This window comes from Centroberyx affinis, unplaced genomic scaffold (genome assembly GCF_046629955.1).
Source record: "Centroberyx affinis isolate AG114_WGS23_722 - 3 ecotype Tasmania unplaced genomic scaffold, CSIRO-AGI_Caff_v1 ptg002607l_1, whole genome shotgun sequence".
Taxonomy (NCBI): domain Eukaryota; kingdom Metazoa; phylum Chordata; class Actinopteri; order Beryciformes; family Berycidae; genus Centroberyx; species Centroberyx affinis.
This window is the reverse complement of record NW_027280806.1, coordinates 228510-255633: the sequence shown is the minus strand read 5'-3', so window position 1 is coordinate 255633 and position 27124 is coordinate 228510. Positions and strand designations below refer to the sequence as shown.

The following is a 27124-nucleotide window of genomic DNA, read 5'->3' as shown; positions in this document are numbered from 1 at the left end:
TGGAGAACGATGCGGAGGGCGTGTGGAGCCCGGACATCGAGCAGAGCTTCCAGGAGGCCCTGGCCATCTACCCGCCCTGTGGCCGCAGGAAGATCATCCTCTCTGACGAGGGCAAGATGTACGGTACGCCCACCGCTATCGTCCGATCTGTGTGCCTCTTTCTGCTTGAACGGGATGATAACACATAGTGAACAGCTTGTATCTAGAGCAGGGTTGTGGGTAATTCACCTTCAAATCAGTCAGTTCAGGCAGCGATAATCCATAATGTTTCACCATAGTATATGAATTTCAGCTTCAGTTTACTTTTTCCATTTTTTATTTTATTTATTTAACCTATATTTATGTAAGTAGTCCAAATGAGCCAAAAAAAAATTTCAAGGAATAGTTTACACCAAAATGAAAATTCAGTCATTAACTACTCACTCCCATGTCAGTCAAAACTCCATTGAAGTTCATACGAATAGAGCCAGTTAGCCCACGCAGTTCCATCTCAGCCTGCTTCCAAATTATTGACAGCTCATGCAGAATAATCAAAGTGATTTTGTAGCCGAATGATTGCACTGTGGGTCCAAAAGTTTAATATTTACCTCATTACCTCCTATATTTTCCTCAACGACATTGCTTTGTTCTGGAATTTAATGAGGTAAATATTGGACTTTTGGATTTGGTTCCATTCATTTCAATAGTTTGTAGTTTAGAAGGCTGAGTTGGAGCTACGGGGGCTAACTTGCTCAGTTTTTGCTCAAACTTTGATGGAGTTTGGACTGACATGAGTAGTAAATGACTGGATTTTCATTTTGGGATGAACTATTCCTTTACAATGGACCTGACCAAAAAAGCAGTTTCATGACAAACACAGATGTGGTAGACTAACAACATACAACCCGTGAACCTCTACTCATACAAAGACTATATTGACCCAAACTGGGTCAATCCACATCCGCGTTGTGGTTGGGGAGAAGTATACGGCAGCGCCCTCCAGGTCTAGTCTCATGCACACAGTCCATCAAACCAATATTGGTTTTCACACACTTTCCACTGTACACTCAACTACATATGGTCAGACAAAGGCACTTTGTCTTACACCCACACACTCTCCCACAGATGCCCGCACAGTTGCACAAGCGTGCACACACACACATGTATATACACACACACACACACATACATCAGTTCTCACCACTCTTTCTCATGTTCATGTTTCACACCACTCCTGTTTCCTGCACAGCTGTCAATTCCACGTGGTCCCATAGCGTGTGATGGCATGATATGTAATAAAATAGACACACACTCATTCTTTTACACACATACACACATACACACACCAATCCTTTTATTCATATTTCACACTGTTCATCTTCGAGTAGGATTTTCACCCTCATCAGCTTTACTACAGTTAGTTATTTTGGCTAGACTTTTATCCCATTGTATTTTTGGCAGTGTTTGTGGACAGTCCCTTACAGTATTCCTGTTACCAAAATTAGCCCCAAATCCCTCAACTCAAACAAGTTCAGAAGAGTGGGGTGTAAATATCGTCATCGTGGTTCTCACATCCTTCCCAGAGCTCACTGATTCTAATTAGTTGGCACGGATGGCAACTTTGTGTTTAATTGCTTCCAGTAATCTTTGAGGAATCTTGTCGGGATTTTCCACACTAACTGTGACTTTGCCAGAGACATTACATTGTTCGCCTAGTTTGGCCATGGTCTGTTTCTTTGCTATGCGCTCCCAATATGCATTTCATTATCTGTCATTCATGCAATGCAAGATAGTGGAAGGGAGATCTGAGCTCTGGCAAGAAGAGAAGAGGTGCTACCTTAAATGTATAAAATGCACACTAGGATAGGAAGGCATGACACTCTCTCAATATCCAAAAATAGATCTCTATTTATTAATTGAAAAACCATGACGTTTGGGACCTCTATAAGACAATTAACAATAGAAAAATACAACATTATATACAGTCCAGGAGATGGGAATAAACAATCCCACAGGTATAAATAACTTGTTATGATAAATGATTTATTTTAATCACCTGTGGGCTTGTTTATTCCCACCAGTTGGATTGTGCATAAAGTCATCTTTTTGTGTTGTTGATTGATTGATGAAGGTTGTTTAGACCGAAACGTCATGGTTTTTAACTAATATGTAGCTATCTATTTAGAGATATTGAGACTGTGTTTTGCGCCTTACCATCCAAATAATCCTCAAATAAACCTTGAATATGGTTGCAATAAGGTTGCAATAAAGTTGGTGCAACCAGGTGAAAGCCTGGTTGCACCAACTTTACTGCAGGTCTTTTCTCATTGAATCTTGGCGTATTCTTATTACCAAACAAGCGTTGGGAACCCCATGTACTTTCCTCCTCGACATCTTGCTGAAAGATGCTTGGTAACAGATGGCTCGGCTGTAGTCTGTCCTACTGCCTGACTGTTTGATAGCGGATCCGTTCAGTGGAAAACCGGGGTGCCGGGGGACAGAGGTAGTGGTGCTTATCAGACAGGCTCTGTCATCGCCCCGTTTTGTCACTACGCCAGTCAGCTCCTTTAACTGTTAGCTTACCTAGCCTAGCTTAGCCACCTATCGAGGTCACGGCCGCCCTCTGATCGACACTTAAACCCTTATAAAGCCTGTAATAATAGTTGGGGGTGGGTGGAGGGCAGAGGAGACAGGGCAGGTGGCACATTCTGTGTCATGGGGATAGGGGGCCGGATGGGGAAAGGGGGGTAGGGGGTGGTGGTGGTGCGAGGACGGTGGGGGTTGTTGGCAAGGCGGGCATTGAGGTGCCCCTTCCTCCCTGCGGGGGTCAGGGGCAGGTGATGCGCGCCAGGGAGCACGTTGGCCCGCCAGGAATGGCATGTGCGCTCGGGAGCCCGGGGGTTCAAGGCAGCTCGGCTGTAACCCTAAACCAGAATAGACGTTTACCCTTTGAGCGCCTGGAGGGGGGAGGGAGGAGGGGGAGGAGGGGGGGTGGACAAATAAACACCAAGGTGGGCAGTGGTGTCTTGCATGGCCCCGGGGCCCACTGGAGCTGTCTCACACCTGTCCCCGGTTTTATGCGTGTGTGTGTGTGTGTGTGTGTGTGAGAGAGAGAGAGAGAGAGAGAGCAAGAGAGAGTGAGAGAGAGAGAGAGAGAGAGAGATTGTGTCTTTGTGCCTGCTCTGCTCCCTGCTATTTCTGTGATTTACCTCCCTCATATTGCAGTCTCAGTCACAGACTCCCTCTCCCTTTCTGTCCTCCATGCCCCCAACACCCCCCCCCCCCCCCCCCCCCCCTCCATCCCCTGTCAGTCTGTCAGTGTGTCTGTCTGCCTTTCAGTTCACCTCCAGCTGCTCCCTAAGTTCAACCTGACAGCCTTGCGGCAAATACAGATTTATGACTTGAGAAAAGAGACAAGACTGGACCCGTCACCCCCATCACCCCCATCACCCCCATCACCCCTAAACAGTTCAACCAGCCCTTCCTTCCAGCCCCTGTAACCCCCTCGGCCTCCCCCATGTCACCCCTCCACACCCCCCACCCTCCCCTTTATCACTATTCTCAGGGTCACCAGTGGCCAACAACTCAAGTCATTCAAGCAACCACAATCAATGCAAAGCCACTTTGGAGGTCTTTAGTGTTGTCAATGTCGTTAAAACACTTGTGTAGTAATGTATCTTCTTGAATCCAAACTAATGTGTGGTTGTAAATCAGGTTACAAGGGGCTAAATTAAATATTAGCTGATAATATTTTTAAACGCATACATGAAATGGTAAAGCAATGATATCATACTTTTAGAAATGTTATTTAGTCTCCTTTCATGGGCTAAATATGGATAAGTAGACAAAACAAACTCCAAACAAAATACCTATGTTTGTGTTGGCCAAGAGCAACATACTCTGAATTTTAGGTTGAATTCCCCTTTACAGAATGAAAGCCATTCTTTGTGAAACAATGCGATATTGAGTCTTCGAACAGCTAAACAGATGGCATGCGTGTGGATCGTCTTCTATCCATTGTAAATTCTTAAATTGAATGGAATGTTTTTACCCCATATTCCTCGTACATTCACCACATTTTTTCCCATAATACTTTGCATAGCGCTGGCCCTCGCGCCCATTACTCAACGGACCTATTAGCTCGCTTATTAGGGACGGTGTCACGGGTATTGTGGTGGTTTTGTGTGCCGGCCGGTAATTCGACATGCATCTGCCAAGGAAAACATTTCCTGCCCTCCGTGGCTCTGTGTTCTGCTATGTCTCTCTGAGCTAATGACCAGCCTGTAAAGTAACAGAGATCCAGTGGGGAGAATGGCTTTTTAAAGCCCGCTCTCACAGACCAAGTGTCTCACAGCAGGGGCCCGGGGCTGCAGAGCGAGGAGACGTGTCCTGCGGTTTGACCATAGGCCTCATGCTGCAATAATGGAAAACAGTCCCTATGTTCTGGTGCAATGGAAACCAATGTGCTGTCAGCCCTCGCTGGAAGAATGTGGCAGCGGAAATATGATTATGTTCCTTGTTTATTTGCTGTCATATAAATGCCATGAATAATTTATGTACCACTTTAGCAATACTAGACGTGTAATTTAAAGATGCCTTTTTACTCATTTTTTTACTCGCACAGCATTAAATCTTGCATCTTACCATGCTTTATCCAGCAATTTGGCTTTGTTCCACTTGTTTTCCTCAGCCCATATTTCTAACATCTGTACGAGAATCACTTTTCTTACGCTTTGGTCATCTTGCTTCCTGTAAAACATAACTGCTCATGTCAGTGTCGCGGATAAAGTCAACAAAGCTTCCCTCAGTATAGTGCCATGTTTTTCTGTCAGTGCAGAACAAAGAATACCCACACACTGAATCATGCTCCCACTAAGCTTTGCTTGTGCAACATTTCAACCCATTGTCGGTTTTTGTCAGGCGATGCAAATATGTTTTTCTCTCAACTCATCCCCATTGAGAACGTGATGTAAAGGTCAATGGAAAGCAAAGGCGAGTCCTCACCGAGGTTCAAACTTTCCCAGTCAAGTGAGAGATTCACTGGCGACCTTGGCCTGTTGACTTTTGATAAAAGCTTTGAGGGCCTATGTTTTCAAGTAGTTGCTGTCGGTAATCGTGTCCCAAAGCTTGTGCATTTCTGCATTTACATACATTTAGCTGCCGCCCTTATACAGAGTCACTTATGAAATGAGTGAGCAGTTGAGGCCTCAGTGTCTCGCTAAAAGACACTTTGACAGGACACAAGACTGTTGGAGGACACATTGGCAGGTGTCGGGATGAAACCTGTGACTTAACGGTTATAGGATGGTCTCTGTTACCACCAGGTCACCCTAGTGATTTTAGAAAAACACGATTTGTCGAAGATAGAACACACGTATGTCATTCCAGTGCTTTCTAAATCAGAGTACACTTTAAGTTGTTAACCTAACCAGTGCTCCCCAGTCTGTTTTTCTGGTGCTACTATTTCATCCGAAGGGCCTAACCTGGCATCAGATTTGAGTGGACACTGGCTGGGGACACCTGAGCCTCCCTGATGTGATGTTGGGGGGGAGGGTGGAGTGTGTGTTGGGGTGTCACATGAGCGGGAGGGTGAGCCTGAACCTCCCATCGTAACCCTATAGCTCTGACACTGACCTTCAGGCTCTCATGGGATTTGATGCTCTCTGGAGGGTTTTCGAGGAACCCCCGTCTGCTGATGTAGTCCTGGAATCCAGACACTACGCTCTGTCTCTCTCTCTCTCTCTTGCAATGTAACCGACCAGACACAGTGAGCAGTGACAGCCATGTAACAGAGCTGTCACTGTCACTTATCCAGACATCTTAGATCAGCAAGGTGGAAGGTGGACGGGTCCAAACTGGCCAGACATCTGCTGATCTGTCTGTGCGTTTGCCATACATGCAGCCTCGCAGAAATTGCATCGCATCATTGCATAAATCTCTGTGATTGCGAAGACAGCTTTGGCTGCTGATTTAGGTTGTGTGTATGTAACGGAGCTGGAGATGTCTGTTAAATTTACTCCTGTGGTAGAAATGCTATCCTTTGTCAAAAATCAGGAGCGCACTTTTGGTTTGGCTAGTAGTGCGACTGTCTATCATGCTGATGAGCGCAGGACTCTGGGTATGAGAGGGGGAAGGGACTCGGAGAGGAAACTGTAATCCTTACAAGCATGATTGACACCTGTGAGAGTCAAAGAAAAGAGGTATGACCAGGAGGAAGGGACAGTCTCACAACATTTTGTGAAATGAGCATGAACTCTGAAACATACAAATGATGTGAAGATATGTTCCTCCACAGGATTATGTGACAGTAGCACATCTTGGACACGCCATTTTGCCTGTCCGTCACGTGAAAAAGTTAGCGGTTACGTTTCGGCAAGTAAAACAACTTTGGTTAACGTTTGGCAGCTAAAACGATTTGGTTAAGGTTAGGGTAAGGTTTGGGATGTGGTTAAATAGGAAAAACTTTTGCTGAAAATGAAAACTTTTTCGCACAAGTTGCCAGATGAACGTGAGTCACGAGAGTTGAAGGCAGATGAAGGCCCATCCACCACTCTGACCTCCACACCCTCCAAATTGGCCTCAATTTCCACCGCACTATTTTAATGTCAAACCTCTGCCTGTTTCTTTCTGTGTCATGTCTCCTTCACGTAATCCTTTAGTGGTCTGGAAATGCATTTTATTTTTAAATGACTTTCTCTCACTTTTCAAGCATGAAAAATGAGAGAAAGTCATTTTAAGACATCATGCTAATTTCACAAAATATTGTGAGACCAGACTGAAGAGAATGAATGGGTCCATAAAAAAAACTCTGTATATCCATTTTAGAAAGATTTGCTATTTAGTCAGTACTTAAAAAACGCAGACAATTCTATCCACATGACTATGTTGCTAGGAGTGATCATAAGATGACCCATAACTTTAGGAAGGAAGGAATCTGCTCTACTTTCACTTAATTTGGTCAGAGGAGAAATCTTTTTTCTTTTTTCAAATGGTGGATCTCATTTTGGGGGCGTTTCTAGTAGAGTCTGACTGGATGCTGGACCAGCAGAGTCGCTGCATCACTGCCACTGTACTGACTTGACTTTGTCGCTGGTATCCAAGCCTGATAGAGTTCTCTTCAGAGCTCAGTAGGCTGCATCCAGGCTCTATTGGAGGGGAAATAGCACCCAGCCAAGACATTCCTGCAGCCTAAATGTGACCTTTGTTCTCCTGAGCAGACACAGAGGGGCATATATGCTGCCGAGGGGAAACGTATGGCTGGCAGATGTGTGTTGAGAGAGGCTGGCAGCTTGCATACACACAGACACATGCACACACACACACACACACACAATCTGCACAAGGTTTAAAATATTACGGAGGTGCAACAGGCATGTTCAGGTTTGGCGCTGAGGTACAGCACTGTTCTGGTCAGATGGAGGTACAGTATCAGTAGAGCTGGTCAATGCTTTTGCAATTAAATGATGATTCTGATGATTATAGACTATAACATGTAATTCAAGGCCTGATTGTTCAATGGTGTAGAATAGGGAGAGATGTGCTAATCAATCCCTGTGCTACAGTAGTATCGGATGATTTTATTCACATAGGGGTGAATGGGTGCTGATGTACACAAACACACACACATACACACACACACACACACACACACACACACAGGACTCGGACCCATGGGGCAATGTTGGGGCAGCAGATGCAGAACCCGGTGCGGACCAGTCAGCGTATAGGAATGTGAGGAATGCACTGGGCTGAGAGAGAGAGAGAGAGAGAGAGAGAGGAAGAGAGAAGGAGAGAGAGAGAGGGAGATCAGACCAGTGACAATCACAGCCCGTTGGGGAAGGGCAGATTTATGACCAGCCAGGCCTAGGGGTTGACTTTGGAAGAGGAGGGGGGGAAGAGGGGGGAGGTTGCATCTTTGCGTGACACTGTGCGGCTCCCTCCGCTAACCCCTGTGACCTCTCCCTGACCTCCGCCAACAGGCCTGTAGGGGTGAGGGCCAGAGGGTGCAGGGGTGAAACAGTGTTTGTGAGGCTCCTTTAAGATCATCACCAACCCAGGATGGAATACACTAGATCAAAACTCTGGGAGACTTAAGTTAGAAATACAGAATTAAAGGTATGACTCTGGGATGATGACATTAAAAACATATTTTTTTATTACACTTTAGAGTATTTACCATTTATTTTATACGTGACAGCATCTCAGAGTTGCTTTGTTAGAGCAGCTTATGACATGCAGCTATGTTTCAGTTTCTGTCCTTATGTGTCTGCAAAGACAAACTGCTCCAACGTGACTTTGCAAACTGTTTTACTTATATTTTTTGTCTGTATAACTGTATTATTTTTAGGTTTGTGCTGTCATTGAGGAGTTACGTCAAAGACCATTTTCTGTCCCATGCAATACGAGAGACAATAAATATTTCAGAGTCTGAATCAGAGTCTAGATACATCCCTGGCATCTACTAGCAACAGAAATATTCCTTTCAATCACAAACTATCTATGCATTGCAGTTTCTCAGGTTGCACAACCCAGCAGCCATATCCCCTGACCTCTGGAACACACTGGCTTGGCTGCTGCTGTGGTCACTTTTTGTGCCCTTAAGAATTTTTTCCAGAATCAGATTTCCCCCAGACAAGTCCATGACTGCAGGCGGTGTGATAAACAGCATCAAACTGTGGACCAGTGGGTGAAGGTATAATGTTCCTAGTGACTTTCCTACAGCCTTGGCCGGCGTGAGCTCTCTGTCTGTCCTGCTCCCATTGGACATCATGATCTCATCGCTGTGTGACTGAGTCCCCTCTCTGATCTCACGGGTGTGTTGGAGGGTATTTTTGATGGGCCCTGCCCCACGCCCCCACACTAGGAGTGGCAGAGCATCTGATATGAGCACATGAAGTCTCTTGACAGCTCATTAATGAAGCTGTTTAATGTTCACCATCATACATGGCTAATTTTGAATGGGGATGCTACCATAGACGGATTGTGATTGGTTGCCCCATGCTGAGTCTTTTTAAATCATTGTTCATGAGAAACAAAAAATTTTTTAGTTGAGAACTTTATGTAGAAAACATAAAAGCATGATTTTTTTAATATCACCGCATCTTTCTATACCTATGCATCCTGAGTCTAGGTACTATACAGTTATATATGGATAATATTGCTGTTGTCACTGAAAAACTTTGCAACGGAAATTTCAATAGCTTTTATTTCTACTTAACTTGAAAGTTAACATAATCCTTTACAGGTTGAGCAAGTTTTATGACACTTGGGCCCATGAAACTCTTGCAAACCCTTAACAGAATTTCAAAAATGCGTGGCTATCAAACCGAAAAGAGGGATGTTTTTCCTGAATTCATGAAAAGTGTCTTTTATCCTGCAGCAGGGACATGCTCATGCATCAGTCTGCGACTTTGAAAATCCCTATTGGATACACAATGGCCACTTACTGTACACTCAGTGAAGTTTCCAGAACACAAACTGCTGGGAACTGGAAGAACTTGCTGCTGTAATGTGAGGAACTCGATACAGGCAAGTTAATGTTGATTTGAGGTCAAGTACTGTGAGGACTTGGACAAAGCTCTCTGTTCATCTTTTCAAGACTGTGATTGCGAGGAAATGTGGAACACTTTCTTAATCCCTGGGGGATTAAAGAAATATGCATTTAGGGACTCAAACAATCGGCCGGCGAGTGCACCTCCTGATAAACACTGAACGGTTGAGGAGTTCCAGCCTCGAAAGGAAAATAAGATTGAGACAGAATGAATGCCGTGACTGGGTCCGAAGTGTGTGTCTGTGTGTGTGTGAGAGAGTGTGTGTGTGTCTGTACCTGTGTGCGACTGTGTGTATACACTAGAGTAGACAGCAACTGAGAGAGGGGTTTAAGTCCACAAAAGCCTGACACAAAGGCAGCTCTACAGCTGGGTACTGTGCTCTGTTAGCGTGTGTGTGTGTGTGTGTGTGTGTGTGTGTGTGTGTGTGTGTCAGGGGCCTGGAACTTCACAAGGGCTCACATCGACCACTTTTTCCTCCTTTACTCCCCCAACCAACACTGATTCACAGAAAAAATGAACATTAAATTGCCCTTGAATCTTCTTAATTTCCAGCTGTTCCTTCAGTGCCATTTTCCATGTAATGACCCCGCCATGTAACTCGAACACTTTTAACACTTTTAACACTTTTAACACTTTTAACACTTGAACCACTTTGGGGGCCGATGAACTCGGCTAATGGCATCCTGCCTCATGCATAATTTCTTCCATATCTAACTTTGAATGCCTGTGACTTATTTTGCGGTTATCTTGAATTATCATAGCCTCCATCTAAAATACAGCTTACAGTATATACAACATATAAAAGCATAATGAATACATATTGTTTTCTTCACAATGTTTAAGAGGTTGTAGCCTTAAACTTTAGAGAGGCAGACTTGCGACTGAAAGGTTGCCAGCAGGGAAAATCTGGGTCGTTCCATGTAATGACCCAGCAATAGAACTTGAATGCTTTTAAAAAGCCTGATAAGTGGAAACTCATGTCTGAGCGATCTGTGAGGGCTGCCACCCTCTCTCTGGGCTGGCCGGTTCACATGAGCGCCGGGAAGAAATGATGTTTGGCATTCCGCACAGAATCTGATCACTTTTATTGGCTGCCAGAGCTTCTGATGGGGGCTCAGACGGGGCTTCATGTTTCCTCTTTTCCCCGACTGGGGTCATTTGATTGGTCGGTTTGGACGGGGTTGTGAGGTCTGACCCAAGCATCACTATGTGAGGAAAATCTGACGGGTTTGTTCTAGCTTGTGTGTCGTGACTGATCTGTGTGTTAATTCACATGGAGATGTGGTGCCGAGGGAAAAATGACCGTGTTTAAGAGGTGGTGTAAAGTGTAGCAAACCCTAGTATGTCTCTCTCTCTCTCTCTCTCCGTATTTTGTGTATGTGCTTGTGAGTGTGTGTGTGTATGTGTGTATGCGTGTTTGTGTGTGTGTGTGTGCCTGTGTGGGGGTGTGAGAGATCTCCTCACAAAGTTGTGTTATTCACTCTGTAACTGGTCTTGTGTGTGTGTGTGTGTCTTCTCATTTCTTAATATGCGTTTGTAGGGTGCTGATCTGTAATTTAATGACTAGTGCGTCTGCGTATGTGTATCACTATGCATATGTGTAAGCCTTGCCAGTTTTTATCCAGTCCATCTTATATTGCATGGACTTGGGAATGCTATGGCAGCATTACAGAGCCAGCCAGGTCATACTATAGAATACTTTTCTTGTCAAAAAACAATAATTTTGGGGCTCATGTCTCTGATTTCCTGCACCAGACTCTGAAAAACTGTATTCATGTAATTATATGTGTGCGTGCGCTCCATCTCTGCCATTGAATGGGGGGGGGTGAGAGAGGCCACATGACCGTTGCCCTCCGGTGCCTTAGCCTGTAACCAGAGACTCTGGATGGGGGGGAACAAGCCAAAGATTTACTGCGGGAGTAAAGGCATATTCTATAAACATTGACATACAGACCAGCTGCCTGGCGGCCTCACCGGACTGGGCCCCTTTGGTCACCGGCCTGTGGCGTGTCTGTCCTGAGTCCGGTCCGGGGATCGCATGGCTGCTGCCTCCACCTGCTCTGCCAATGTGACCTGTCTGTCAACAGCAGCAGCACGCAGATGCACACTTGCTATAGGGATACGGGTGCACTGTACGCTCAGGGGGCCGGGCTGAGACCGATGCAAGCTCTCACACAGAGACGGATGTATATACTTACTCGGTGATATACTTGCACTTACAGTTTTGCCGTTGACAGCCTCGACTCTCGCTTGGACATGTGTGTTTGCGCACTTTCGTGTGTATGTGTGCATGCAAACTGTTCTTATACTGTAAATATGTGCACTGACAAACACACTCTGAAAAACAGACTTTGAATTTAGGCATTTAATTTAGCTGACACTCTTATGCAGAGTGACTTCCAATGAAGGCAACACACACAAACTGCTTGTATAAATGTGTGCACAGAAACACATTTATACATTCCTTCATCCCTCCCACTTATGCTTCCAGGTTTGGCCAGGCCAGCCTGGCATGTAGAGCTTGCTCGCTGATGATGAGTTAATAATTAGCTTCAGTAAACATTTTAATTCCTCCATACTTAGAACATGTTCACTGTCTACCCCCCACTTGCAGTTCAGTTACACCATGGCCAGGACCTGCATGTAAAGCTTCTGCCTTGGGCCTTATTTATACTGTGGGTTTTTGTCAATATTACAACACAAAACAACAGAATTGCCATGAAAACAAAGCAAACAATGTCAAACTTTATGTTGAAACACGCTCAGTTTTTGTAAAGTGTGTGTTTTAGTTCTCTTAATGTGTTTGATCTCTTAAGAGTTTCTCAAGTCTTTCCGGATTAAAATGGAAAATGCAATATAACACAAATTTCAACGTCAAATACATTTCAAATGAGTCTTTTCTGGATCCTTACAGGACGAAATGAGCTGATCGCACGGTACATCAAGCTGCGCACGGGGAAGACGCGGACAAGGAAGCAGGTGAGTTCTTCCGAAAAAGCCCACTTGTAGCAGCCTCTATTTTTGAATCCTTCCATAACATCCTCTCATGCTGAGTGTTGCCCCAACACCCGGGGGAACCGTCATCCCTCTGAGCTGTCTGCAGCCATCACGCATTGTCAATCAAGGCATGAAACAGACACACACAGGGAGAAAGAGGGTGTAATGACAGTGAGTAATGCTGCTTTTGCCTCTTTCCCCTCCTTCCTCTCTCCATGTCCCCCACACACACACACACACACACACACAGGCTAACGTGTCCCTGTGTTGAGGAGTGGGGATGACGACTGATTTAGGGCCAGGGCCCAACACACAAATGCTATAGGATCGTATGTCGGTGTTGTTTCTTCACCACCTCATGGATCTAGTGCTTGTTAGAAGGGAAAAGAAGCTGGGGAATACGGTGATCCGGATGGGAGAGAGAGGCGGGATGGGCGAGGGATTTGGAACTCTATACCCACTATGGTATCTGATATGGAAGGGCTGATGTATGGGCAGTGATGGATGCGTAGAGAAAGGGTCCCCGCTAAGTCATCTGGCAGGGGTAGTGTGGGAATGGAAAGAGAGGGGTGGAGAGAGAAGGAGAGGATGGTGGGGGATCAGGGATGGATCCCGGGACAGGGTGCAGGCAGAGCGGGACACCTGCTGGTCCAACAGCAGTAGCCGGATTCATCGCTGTGTTGTAGAATGGAAAATTTAATTCAATGTTGCTCCGTAAGAGTCGGTATCATCTAGCAACAGATGCTCCTTTTTTTATGTTTTTGAAATGCGTTGTCAATCCAGAATACAATAAATAGAAATACAAATATAAATACAAATGGTGAGGTGGGGCTAAGCAGGGAAAAAATAACATGCTCATGATTCACATCCAAAATACAGTTAGACTAATGTATCAGTTTGCCGATATATTTAGGCCAATATTGGTCTTTTATTGTTTGTTTTTTTTCTTATTTTCTTATTATTAAGTACTGGATATCGGCCACTCATGTAGTCCACTGCCAATATAAGGATCTGCAATGAAATCTTAGCCATACAGAACCACATTAATGCATTGCTGTCTGTTGTCTGTGTCTTTCAGGTGTCCAGTCATATCCAGGTTCTAGCGCGGCGGAAGGCCAGAGAGATTCAAGTGAAGCTGAAGGTACGCTACGTGAGTCATCCCCCGCCTGCTCACTCATACACACTGTTGACACACTGTTTTTACTGTGCTGCTCCTGTTGGAGAAAAAAGTTAAAATATTTGTTGGACTTAATTATCATGTTAATAATTCAAAATCTCAATGTTTCTGAATCCTACTGCATTTTGTAATACATTCCAGTTCAATGCATGCTACCACAAAACTCTCTTTGCTGCATTTAAGGTGTCATTGGTATGTTGTATCTTTGTAAAGACTGAGAATTATATTTGGGATTGGTTCATATAGGTTTTTAGACAATAATTGGAGCATTGTGCTTTGTTCGGCTGAGGTGAATTCCATGATTTTGTGCCAAGTCGAACAGGAGCAGGTGGAAAGAGTCTTCATAAAACACAATTACCCCATATTATTCCCAGTCTTAATAAAGTTTTATCTTTTATGAAAGGTATTTCAACATCTATGGTCTTTGTACTGCCATTTATTCAAATTCCATCAACACAAAGGGATGGAAGAAGAGATTGGCTATTTAAATTTAATTTCCTATTTAATGCTAGTTTTAAATGGAATACTCAGTGCACATGACACATTTCAATGAAATGTGAATACATTTCAGCATGCCTGAGGCTTGCTGTACAGGATTATGAACAAAATGAACCAAACGTAATTGTCAGGAAACAAATTAATCTCTGTATTGTTCCCTCCAGGCATTACATTAGGCAAGTATTTCAATAAAAGTTTTCCTGTGCGGTAGGGCGAGAGCTTACACATCCCTGTCCCCCCAGTACTTTCTCAGTTTACGTTTCTCATCCACATACACACCAACGCACACGCACACACACAGACACACACACACACACACTCACAGCAGGCAACAGGACTCTCCCTCACCTTGGACACGGGCCATGAGGGTTCAGCTGGCAGGGCCCGGCATCGGTCACAGGGTTGGTCTCTCTGACAGGCCTTTTTAAATACGTCTTTGGTGTAACTGAGATCCCTACCACATGTACCCCCCATATTTCAGCTATGCCCTTGTGTTAGCCAGTTCTGGGAAGAAGAATGCACCGTGTGGCCTTGCCCATTAGGGCTGGGCGGCAAGTGCTTGTAGTCCCCGGCGGTTTGGAAACTGCTGAAGTAGTGGATTCAAAGACAAGAGGGATATCACTTTACTATATAGGATAGGAAAGACACTTTTTTATACTGTCTGCCATGCACACTCTTTTTTGTTAGCATTAGCATTAGGCAATTCTGTTACCATTAGCGTTAGTATATTAACATATCAGCCTGTTGCCTGGCTTGTCTTCCAATATGACCTCTAACAGGAGCTAGTTGTCAACACTGGCTTGCCCTTGCCAAAGCAATAAACTTAACTCTTGACCCAAAGGCCCTTGACTGCAATATCACCTTCTCTCCAGCCCTCTGCCTGGCAGGGATACACCGATGATGCAAGCTGGCTTCAGCCCTTCATTTCCCATTTACGGCTCTACTTGTGTTACCGGTGAAGTGGGGCGCTGACTTAAATGGAGTCTGAACAGCGCTCACCCTTGGCGTAACTCTGTCTGTCTGCCTGTCTGTCTGTCTGTCTGTCTGTCTGTCTCTCTCTCTCTCTCTCTCTCTCTCGCTCTCTCTCTCTCTCTCTCTTTCTCTCTCTCTCTGTAGGACCAGGCCGCTAAAGACAAGGCCCTCCAGAGTATGGCCACCATGTCCTCAGCCCAGATCATCTCAGCCACGGCCTTCCAGAACAAGATGGCTCTCCAGGGCCTGTCCAGGCCAGCCTACCCCACTGCTGGTGGAGTGAGTCTATGCACTCACACCCGTTCCCACATTTGTCATATCTTAAAGTAGGAGTTTTATTGGAGGATCACTGACCAGTGTCCCCTTCACCACCTTATTCATACAGTGTCAACCTGAAAGGCTGAGCTGGGGCCACATTTCTAAAAATTATCTTTGACTTCATCCTTGATTCCATAGTACGTTGAAACGATAAAACATAACATATTTAAACTTATTTATGGCATTCATACCTTGGATAATGATAGAAATTTGTTTTATCTTTGATATGTCACAGAAAAATGGTGAAAGTCAATATAAACTACAGATTTGGGCATCAGATTAAAATGTTCTTAAATCATAACTTTGGCTTGAATTTGGTCAATAATCTTTTATAAATTACGCCCCTGAGCTGCAGTTTGGGCGGCAGTGTGTATAATAGAGTCATTTCTTTTTTCCCAGTTTTGGCACGGGACACTTCCAGGACAGCCCGGAGGTCCTGAAGAGTGAGTAGCCATTTATTCAACTTTCTCTCTCATGGTGCTATCCATCAGTTACTTTTAATGCGATCAGGTTAGTTTGTACATGCCATAGAATGAATGGACAAATAAATGGATGAATTTCAGAACAGCTGTATTGCTCTGCCACCTGCGTTTTTAGAGGTCAGGCGGTCCAGTTAGTGTGTGAGATGATGGGGTCACAAGGGCGAGGTGGTGTATAACATGCCTCTCCCTCCCTTCTCTGTCTTGTCTCTCCAGCATTAAGCCCTTCTCCCAGCAGAGTTACGCCATGCAAGCGTCCGGCCCGCCCCCCATAACAGGTGGGTTCTCTCGCTTTCCCCTGGTGTGTTGACAGAGCGGCTGATGAGACCGCCTGGCTTGTGACTCACACAAAGCTCAGAGAAATAGCTGCAATCTCACTGCATTTTTGTTTCAGTTTTCCTTTGTCACGCACATCCACGCTCACACACATGCTGCCCTCTCACCTCCAGGTTATGAAAGCACGGCGGGGCTGTCCATGTCGCCCGGCGCCCCTCCCTGGCAGGGTCGAAGTATTGCCAGCTCCAAACTCCGCATGCTGGAGTTCTCCGCCTTCCTGGAGCAACCTCAGGACCCAGAGACTGTGAGTAGACTGGACTGGAGGCAGCATACCCCAATCAATAATTCACCTGGGACATTATCTCACACACACAACTTTAGTAAATATTTGTTTATTTAAATTTGCTAAGAACTGCTGAGTCATCTGCCAACAAAGATGTAAGGATATGAGGCTATCATCAAGTGATATAACACGATAGCTTTTCAACCCATACCAAGTTCATGAAAGCTCTTACATTTGCTCTTCTAAACACCTGGTTTTTCTTTGGAAAAATCCGCTGGCGCACAGTAAGTGATGTGTTTACGCTTCCGACCGCAGCAACAGCGGTTTGTTTGGAATAAATAAAACGTAGTGGTTAGCATGAGCGGCGATAGAACCATGGCTGAACAGACAAGGAAAGGCCGGTATCAATAAAAACTCAAACAACACAACAACAATTCTAGGAAAAAGACGTCACACTATTGGCAACACTCTTTGACTGCAAGTGATCTCTGGAAAGTGTAGTGAAAAAACACCAGAAATTACTGCTTATCACCAAAGATTTTGCCAAGATAAATAAATAAATAAGGATATCACAGTTTACCACTTTAATCACAGATTACAATAAATGTACAGGAACTTGTCTTGGTGCCATTGGTGTAGAAGCATATTGACAACTTCACAGTACATACTAACACACATTGGAACAAGGACAAACTGTATATGCCATGATCATAGATGCTGCAAGTGGGAGGAAACGGGGGAATACATTCGGGGGATTTGAAGCAACAGGGGGCCCTTCAGTCAGGCGAGGGGATACTGTGCTGGATGCATCAGAGTGGGAGGCCCAGCGTGACAGATGGCCTAGAGTTCCTAGCCGTGCCCCTGGTAGTGGTAGCGAACTGGACATTTGAAATTTTGGCTCCAGTCACCTCCTGACATCCACTTCTGCCTCTCCCTAGTTTAACAAGCACCTGTTTGTGCACATCGGCCAGTCCAACCCCGGCTACAGCGACCCCTATCTGGAGGCGGTGGACATCAGGCAGATCTACGACAAGTTCCCAGAGAAGAAGGGAGGATTGAAGGAGCTGTTTGACAAAGGGCCGCACAACGCTTTCTTTCTCGTCAAGTTCTGGGTAAGGCTGTACAGTTTTGTTTTGTTTTTATTTTCGGAGGAAGCCCAGTTCAATTCAGTTCAGTTTAACTCGGTTCAGTTCAGTTCCATTCCATTCTATTCCTCTCCTTTTCCATTCAGTTCCATAACACTAAGTTCAGTTCAGTTCAGATCTGTTCAGTTAGATTCAACTAATTCAATTCAATTTCAACTTTACTCAATTTAATGAAATTCAAAAAAAAATTCAAAATTTCAACTCAGTTGAATTCAATGCAATGCCACTTTAAGTTCAGCTCAGTTCAAAGCTGATATGTGTGGTATGTTTCATACAACATCAATGCATTTAATCCTCCCCAAGTCATGAAGGTGAAGTGAGAGTACAGTGAATACTCTTGTTAATGTTTTGTAGCACCTGTTGGCTGTTAATGGCCTAGCGGTGTTAACTGTGTTGGGATAGCTTAAGTATTGGAGTTAAAGGAACTTAGGAGCGATTTAGAGATAAAATGAATGGAAAGTCATTGATCCAAAGGCCTGAATGTGGTTTATCTGCTGGCAAAGAGGGCATTGCAGTGCAGCGTGCATTTGGTATGGGTGTGGATGTATGTGTATATGTCTGTGATGTGTGTGTGTGTGTGTGTGTGTGTGTGTGTGTGTGTGTGTGTGTGTGTGTGTGTGTGTGTGTGTGTGTGTGCGTGTGTGTGACAGCAGCCTTGGGGAGAGTGGCAGGGCTGATCTTTCACTGGGGAAATGTGAGCCCAGGCACCTGTCCCCTTGCTATTAGACTGAGCCCAGCCCACACACACCCCACTTATTTATAGATTAGCCCCCCCACACACAAACACACACCACCACCACCTCCAACTCACCCCTACACACACACACACACAGAGGGAGGGAGAGAGTAAAGTAGGAAGAGAACAACAACTTAAGAGGAAGACTAGGGAATGAAGGCAGATGGAGGAGAGGGAGAGCCATAGGGAAAGAGAGAGTTTATGATATAGTTGATAAGACAGGAGATATGAACGTCGGGAAGATGAAAAGGAATGGGCACAAGAAAGAGATTGAGAGAGAGAAAAGGGGAGTGTGTGGGGCGGTGAGATGGAGAGGGTGTAATTGGATGCGTCCACTTTGTCCATCTAATCTGATATGGCCACCTCACTTTACCTCAGGACAAGACCTTTGGTATTTGCATCATGCACCACATGTACACACTTACACTTACATCATCACACTTTTACAAACCCACCCTCATCTTTTCCTCACACTACCTCTCTCTACATAAAAATATACTGTTAACCGAAGTGACTTGAAGTAATAACTTGTGACATTTTCATATAAAGAAATGTCTGTTTTGCTACTCTTCTAAAAACAAGTGACAGCAAAGTATATAATTCATGCGTTGCCATCACAGTTAGAAAAGCACTGCTACCTCCTGGTATGTCGATGTACAGCGCACCTACCTAGACCTGGCTCATGCTTGGGTGACGTACTTCTACCGTACTGCCTGTTGTACAAGCGCACCCTTATGCAGCCTCTTAGCGCTCTGTGCAGCCTAAAGAGTGTAATCCCTCTAAGTACTGTGTATTGCAAAAAGCATTATGCATAAATGAACAAACTAACAAACAAACCAAGCCAGAAACTTATGCTCCTCCTAAATAGAAGACCTCGGTAGTTATAGTTTGACTGGTGATAGCTGCCATTACATGGCTGAACAAAGAAAATTGAGGGATTGTGAAGATTGAGAAACCCAGAGTCACCTACAGATTTCAACGACTTTGCTTTCCACTTTTGCTTTACATTTTTACCATGAGCAGCTCCACTGGGTAAAATGGCTAAAAAGGGAATGGGAATACCTAACCCTGGCAGTGTTAGGGAGAATGAATTAAGGCAACTGTTCAATATGCAACAAGTCAACATTTTTTGTGCTGCTTTAGCCAATCAGAGCATGGTTACTGCATCACTGACTGCATTGGCCAGTGAGTAGCTAACTCCATCAGGACTCAGTTGGCTTAGCAACTATAGCATGTTAGCTAAAAAGATCCATTATTTAGCAACCAGCTGTCTAGAAATTCAAAGAAAAGTAACTATAGCAAACTAGTCCAGGTTAAGGTAGCTACTTGCATGGGAAAATGGCAATGTATTAGGGATGTTGACTCCAACGTGTCAAATAATGTTGAGTTGAGGCCACTGGTGACTTGGCAAATTCAGGATGCGTGTTCAATATGGTTCCAGTAACTGCTCTGCTTCCATGCTCCAAAGACTGTGAATGTCACATTCAAAGTGCCCCCTTGCAATCTCATGCCCCCAGATGGCCTTGTATGTGAGGCATTAGGTTTCTCACATGGTCCCGAATGCCACATTATTTATTGTGCAGAGTTAAAAGACATTGGTGAGTGACACCCCTTTGGAAACAGTCATCTCCAGTCCTGGGGAAGAAGCAGCTGGTGAGAGCCATGGCATTTGATGCAGGGGGGAGTGGAAGAGCAGCCCAGCCATATATCATAATGAAAGAGAGAGATAGATAGACAGACACAGAGAGTGTGAACAAGAGATGGGGATGGCAAGAGGAACGGGGGGAGGCATGTATCCAAGTCATTCATCAATCGGTATTTCTCTCCTCATTCATGTCAGAGCCCTGTGGACTCCAGCAGTCATGACATATGCAACTCCCACCACAGGAAAACAAGCTCATAACACTGTCCCTTCTCAGTGTGTTCATCTTATCGTATCTTATCCCAAGGGGGTCCTCCGATTCTCAAGGCATCCATGACAAAACACAGAAATGCAACAAAACAGCTGGGCATTTCAACACCCATGCTGAAAAAAAGCAGTGAAGATGCTCAGGGCCATACAAATAAGCAAAATGAAATCCTCAACACATCTGAAAATACGCTAACCTTATTTACACCATCATAACGGACGGGATAAAGCCTATTTGATGTTACCGTGGTGACGCAGGCGTCTGGCAGGTCATGACTTGGGGGTGTCCTGAGGCACAGGTTGGCATGGCGACGGTGACAGGCGGCTGGCCCGCCTCCAAAGCTATGGCATTCTAGATTGAATTTCCAGCAAACCCCCCTGTCGTCCACTGGCTGCCCTGCCCCGCTCCCCACTCCCCCGCCCCCCCCCCCCAGCGCCTGTGGCCCTGTCCTAACGGATTGTCTTGCGCCTTTGAAGTGCCGAGGGAATCCGATTTGAGCCGGCCCTGCTAAATTGTTACACAGCCAGCCAGCCCACCATGATCTAATCAGCCAATTGCGCGCTGTTGATTGTAATTGGATGAATTCCCTCGCAGGCCGTTAGGGAAGCAGGGAACGGCGGTTCGGGGAGGGTCACTGGGCCCCAGGGATGAAGACAAATAGAGGAATTACAGGAGCCAGGGATGAAGATGAAGGGGGCGATGAAGAGATGAGGAGAGGCTGAGCGGTGTCTCAATGGCCCATTAGGAGACAAGGGCCTGACAGGGGAAAAGGTAAAGCAGCCCAGCTGTCTGATGAAGGAGATGGCACCTCAGTCGGATATAAGATCAGATTACACCAGCCTCAATTCAAATTTGAACCAGAGAGAGGATCAGCAATGGCCGAACCTGCATCCACCTGATGATGATGAAGCTTGAGTCTTGAGTAGGATAAAATGTTTTTGTGTTACAACGAAACAGACACACACACACACGCACACACACACACGCACACACACACACACACACACACACACACACACACACACACAGCATTTTGGGAATGCTGAGGCTGGATTCACAGCCTTATACTAGGTCAACAGGGGTCTGGGTATTGGATGCTTCTTGGCTTTACAGAGAATCACTTTCAGGCTTTCTCGAGCCGTCACACTCTTGGCAATATATCTTTGTCAAGCCGACGCATGTTTCTTGAGATGAATTCTGTGAGCAGGAGAGAAGAGCCTCATGGCATTATGGTATAGATTGGAGTTATTCTTGTACATCCTCAAGATCATCCATAGCAGTTTAGTTATAGTGTAGTGACAGCTGATATGATGCTGTAAAACATATGTGTGTCCATGTAAGGGCTGTATGTATGGTAAGAGGGGTACATAAGTTAGTTTATAAAATATGCCCATTGAACTACAGTTCATACAGTGCTACCATGCCTTTCCCAGTTACACTGCCAGGCTGCTCAACCAATCCTGGTGCCTTTTGGTAGACGGACAGGTGTTTTGATGAGCAGTTGAACCTGACATGTCATCTTTCTCTCTTCCCTCTAGGCGGACCTTAGTGCCAACCTGCAGGATGACAGCAGCTTCTTCTATGGTGTTTCCAGTCAGTATGAGAGCTCTGAGAACATGATTATCACCTCATCCACCAAGGTCTGCTCCTTTGGCAAGCAGGTGGTGGAGAAAGTGGAGGTGAGAGGAGGGAATGCTGGGTACTGTGGGTTGTCAAATACATTTTTCTATTTGTAAAAAGTTTGTATAGCCTTGTTTGTTCCATGTTCCCAGAGAAAACAATGTTGAAAAGTTAAAACTTGAAAAAGAATCCACCGCACACACCAGTATTGTTGCTACAGTGGTAGCCGTTGTAGAAGACCCCTACATGCATTTATTGTGCATCTATCCTGAATTATCACTGCAGACAAAATTAAGAGTCTGAAAAGAGAGGAAAACTAGATTTTTTTTCCAGACAATTCCTCTTGGATTTGGAGCCAAAGTGCAGCAGTAATTCAGCAACCATGCAGTAAAAAGTACAACTTCTACAGTGGGCTTCACATTTATGTGGAGGAAAAAACACAAATGTGAGTTCCCGCTATTATCAACACTAGAGAATATATGTGGCCACAAGTCAAGAGATTTGCATCACTGAGTGCTGGACGGATGTGTGTTTTTTCAACATTAAGAGGTCATGACCGTGTGAAACCACCATTATCACCCTAAAGAGTGAATAACTGCTAGCTGTGGAGATGGATTCCGGTCAATTACCAGTGATCTGTGGTCAGGACACTGACGTGATTCACAAGTCTCCTCAGCATGACTCACTGTTATGCTTCCCGTTAACTAGACACAATACTAGCCCTGCCCCCACCCAACCCTGATGGATTGCACAATATAAACACACAAACACACCCACACACACGCACAAACACACACCACACACATATCCTTAGGTAGAGCCATCTGCTACAGTAGGCCACATGATGATATTTAATGGCTTTATCATTTGATTACGGTTGTCACGTGAAATATGTTTATTGTCATATCTGGCATGCCATATGCTGCATTAGGTATATCATATTACATATATTACAGCTTATCACATAGATGTTCATATTCAATGTATTAAATTGAGTTTCAGTGGAATATGTTATTTCCCTGTTTGCTTACAATGGATTTCACATTTCATCCTCTAATGTGTTTAATTTTTTTTTCAGCGTGGTATATGTTGTGATATATTGTACAGTACGCTGTGATTGTGTATTGTATCTGTCCCTAGACGGAGTACGCGCGGTTTGAGAACGGGCGTTATGTGTTCAGGATCCACCGGTCCCCATTATGTGAATACATGATCAACTTCATCCACAAGCTCAAACACCTGCCGGAGAAGTACATGATGAACAGTGTACTGGAGAACTTCACTATCCTACAGGTACACACAGGAATCAGGAATACACATGTGTGTGTAGGGACATCCATTGGGGCGTTCTGGTATTATTTGAGATAGTTGGGTATTCTGTTTAAGAGTAAATACCATTTTAGAAAGCCTTATTGTTTTTCTAGAAACCCTAATATAATATATAGGTTATGCCAGTATAAGGAAACTGAGGAATGTAAACACCTTATCACATTTACTGTTGGTTTTCACAGACTGTATTAGCTCTGTTTCCATAGTTATATTCTGTTAATTCATTTATACAGGGATATTTGTGATGAGGATATTATCCCGACGTAACCTGAATTGGGATATCAGCTAATGTCTACATTGTGTACTCATTGTCCTTCATCGTTCACATTGTTCTATTCATACCATTCTAGGTGATAAAGCACAGGGCCACTAGGACATTCAATTTGCTTGAATATTATTTCCATTGATTTCAAAGTGCATTTTGTAGGCATCCCACATTCCTGAAGCATGCGAAACAGCAAAACTTTTCAGTTTTTAAATTAATGTGGCTGAACTGTGATATTCCCATAGGTAACCATAATAGACCATTAACAGTGGGTGGCAATTTTTGATTGCCTGTGAATAGTAAAGTTGGCTGGCATCCTACAGCGTTAAAACATTTCCAAATGTCCGTTCTGTCGTGAGTTGGGCTTTTCTGAATGAGCCGGTGTGCTTCCCAGAGAGCGGAGACGGAGAGGCAAGTGAATAGAATGGAGTGTGTCGCCATAGTAACAAAGTGGTCCTCAACGCCAGGGTTCAAAGACATTGGTGTCCCTTCCACTGGCGGCTGCATTCCTACTGGCCAGGGGACAATGACCATATTGAGCCCACACTGACGACTACATGGCAGCATGTCATTAGGTCTCTCAATGGGCTGATTTAGCTCATATTAACCATGAACAGGGAATACACAGATGTGCATACACACGCATATGCACACGCACACAGATACACACACACACACACAGACACAGACCACAGATACAGACACACACAGACTTCACATTGCAAGGCTGAGCACAATGTGTTGATGATATGCTTCATGTAACAAGTGCTCTATTCAGGGATATGGGGACCAATTGAGCATAATGAATTGATGAAGGTTGTATGCTTGTTTTATGCTTGTTGCATTGCCACACTGTTCTGGAAAGATTATGCTACACATTGTGCTGTGTTTCAAGATAGAAATGAGCTTTGTATGTAGAATAATTGGGGCCAGAAAGATCAGATTATTATTTATGTTTTACCAAGTTATTGTGTTAATAGTATGTAGTATTTTAGTTGACTGTATGGTATCTCAGTCTATAACAGCATTACTTAAGTGTTTAATGTCACAGCACATTTTATACAGCAAAAAATTCCAAGGCACATGTGTTGGAAATGAAGCCTAGTATGATCATATAAGTGAATGATCATGCTGTATAAGATAGCTGAATATAAAGAGCTGCTGGCAAGGAGGTAATTGCATTATCTTTGAGAGCGGAAAAATACAACCACATGTTGCTGTCATTAGATTTTAATGAAATTAATGTACTATTTTTGTTTGCCATTGATTTTCTTTACATTTGAGCAAGATTTCAAGGCACACACAAACTTTGTCTATAGCATTGGATGCTTTGGCACTGCAGCTGAAAACCACAGCTCTATATTGCAATAAAACCAGTGACATAGTGGTAAATACAGAGATGCGTATGAACTACAATTGTTGATCAGGGTGAAGAAAACACCATTACTAACAAAAAATAGATTTCTTTGTACAACAGTATCATGCAAGCTTAAAAAGTGTGGTTAAATTGTATTTCACAAATAAAATTGTGGGCAAACCGAGGTTAGGTAGGTTTACCCTCCACTACATCGCTGAACGGGTCCGTCTGTGTTTCTCTACAGGTGGTGACAAACAGGGACACGCTGGAGACCCTGCTGTGTATAGCCTACGTCTTCGAGGTGTCCACCAGCGAGCACGGGGCACAGCACCACATCTACAGGCTAGTCAAAGACTGACGCAGTCTCATGGTTGGAACTTATACTCTATAGACCCATTGTAGCACCTCAATGAGCAACAACAACACTACACAATGGACTACTTCCTCCGTAAGCTGAAAGCTGAAACCGTACAAGTCACAAGTCAGGACCCAGAGAAGCACTGGCTGTGTCAGCGTGCCCAGGAACACTACTGTTGAGGAAGAGGTGGATTTGGGACTGTGGAACCTGAAACAGGCTTTGTGTGAATAAGTGGCAAGAAAAAAAAGGAAGAGGACCATGGTATACTGTGGTCTCTATACCAAAGGAGCCAAACTTAGCCAACAAGACGTTGCATGAGAAAGTTGTCGTTGGTGGTGTTTTTCATCTCATTTTACTATAGTGCTTGTTTTGATTTAGATTCCTTTTACACACTTGCATGTGCAGGGGATGTTTGCTACAGACTTGTGAGGAGTTTGGTGAGTTTGGCTGCCTGAGGGTGCCATCTAGTGACTTAAATATAAATAACAGTGGAAAAGAAAGTCGAAAAGTAGACTGAAAATCCCCCATTTGCACATCCATAAAAAATATCACTGTTTTTGGTGCCAATCTTTTGTGTTATTTGAGCAACATAATTATGTACAGTGCCACATCCATCTCCTCTAAACAAAGTTATAAAAATAAGAGGCTAAAATGATGATTAAAAAGAGCTATTGTATTCACTTTGTTTGATGTTTAATGTTCAATGTTTCTTGTATTGTCTTACTGTTTTTGATTGAAAATCTGATTACAACAAAAGGCACATAATAACACTGCTAACTTGAACCAGATTTGGATCTGTCAGCTGATTACAGAATTGTCTGTAACTGTAACTTGCCCTGAAAATACAAGTGTTTCTTTACATAACATTTGTCTGTTGCTGGATTTTGCATTCTGTCAAATTTGTTGTGACATGTGCCTGTATTACTTTACACATAATGATATGTACTCAATATTATCAAGTGTGCAGGGTTTTATCTGGTTACATGGTTTGTCTGATTCAGTGGGCACTCGATACCAAAACTTAGTCATTCTTTGGCTTGGAGTTGCCACTGATGGATCACATGCGAACTGGCGCTATTATATCTATTGGTGGCCAAATCTCAGAATAGAGTTTTCGTGTGTCTTGCTGATCTCAAACTACTTGACTGAACTTCATAGTGTTCAGTCCAATCTGGGAGGCATACTGTAGCAGAGGGATGGTGCACACAAAGTTTCTGAGAGGGCACAAATTCACACAAACACACTCACAATACAAAGCAATAGAGAAAACAGATATTGACATAATTAGGAGCAACATGGCGGTAGCTGCATTCTGCTCAACTCATTTGTGGAAGGAACCAAAATGAGAACGGGCAGGTTGCATTACTGAGGTTACAGTCTGAAGAATCAAAAATCAAAAATTCCCTGCTTATGTTTATATATCTAAGAGATGATAGTCACCAAATATTTGCCTGCTCAGTTTGAATGCCCATGATACTAGTTTACTGTAAGGAAGAGAGAGTTTTTAAAGAGCATATTGTAGAATGGTGGTCAGCATTGCCATCTGGTGGTATTGGGATGTCATTACACTTTCCAAAACCATTCTCTACTCCCACACTTCTCTTCAATCCAGCAACCTAATAGTGAAACTCCAGGACCAGGGTTGGACACTTTGAAGTTCAGTCAAGTGGTTTGAGTTTAGCAATATACATAAAAGCCCTATTCTAAGGCTTGGCAACCAGTAGCCGTGTTGGTGCCAGTTCCCATGTGATCCACCAGTGGCAGGTCCAAACCAAAGAATGATTATGAGTTTTGGTGTTAAGTGCCCGCTGCTATGGAAGCCAAATCCAACTGGGGCACAGGCCAGATACTTTACTGGTAGGTCTAAAGTGGCC

At 44.2% G+C, this 27124-nt stretch overlaps 1 protein-coding gene across 1 annotated transcript; it reads left to right on the top strand.

The window, feature by feature from the left end:
* On the top strand, positions 1-26075 carry LOC139657006 (transcriptional enhancer factor TEF-3-like). The gene is made up of 11 exons (XM_071534693.1): positions 1-123; positions 12445-12509; positions 13606-13677; positions 15319-15453; positions 15892-15935; positions 16188-16249; positions 16421-16551; positions 17469-17642; positions 21860-22000; positions 23082-23234; positions 25137-26075. Exons 1-11 carry the CDS (start codon positions 117-119, stop codon positions 25248-25250), a joined length of 1098 nt encoding a protein of 365 aa, XP_071390794.1. The 5' UTR covers positions 1-116; the 3' UTR covers positions 25251-26075.
* Positions 26076-27124: the final 1049 nt, after the last annotated feature.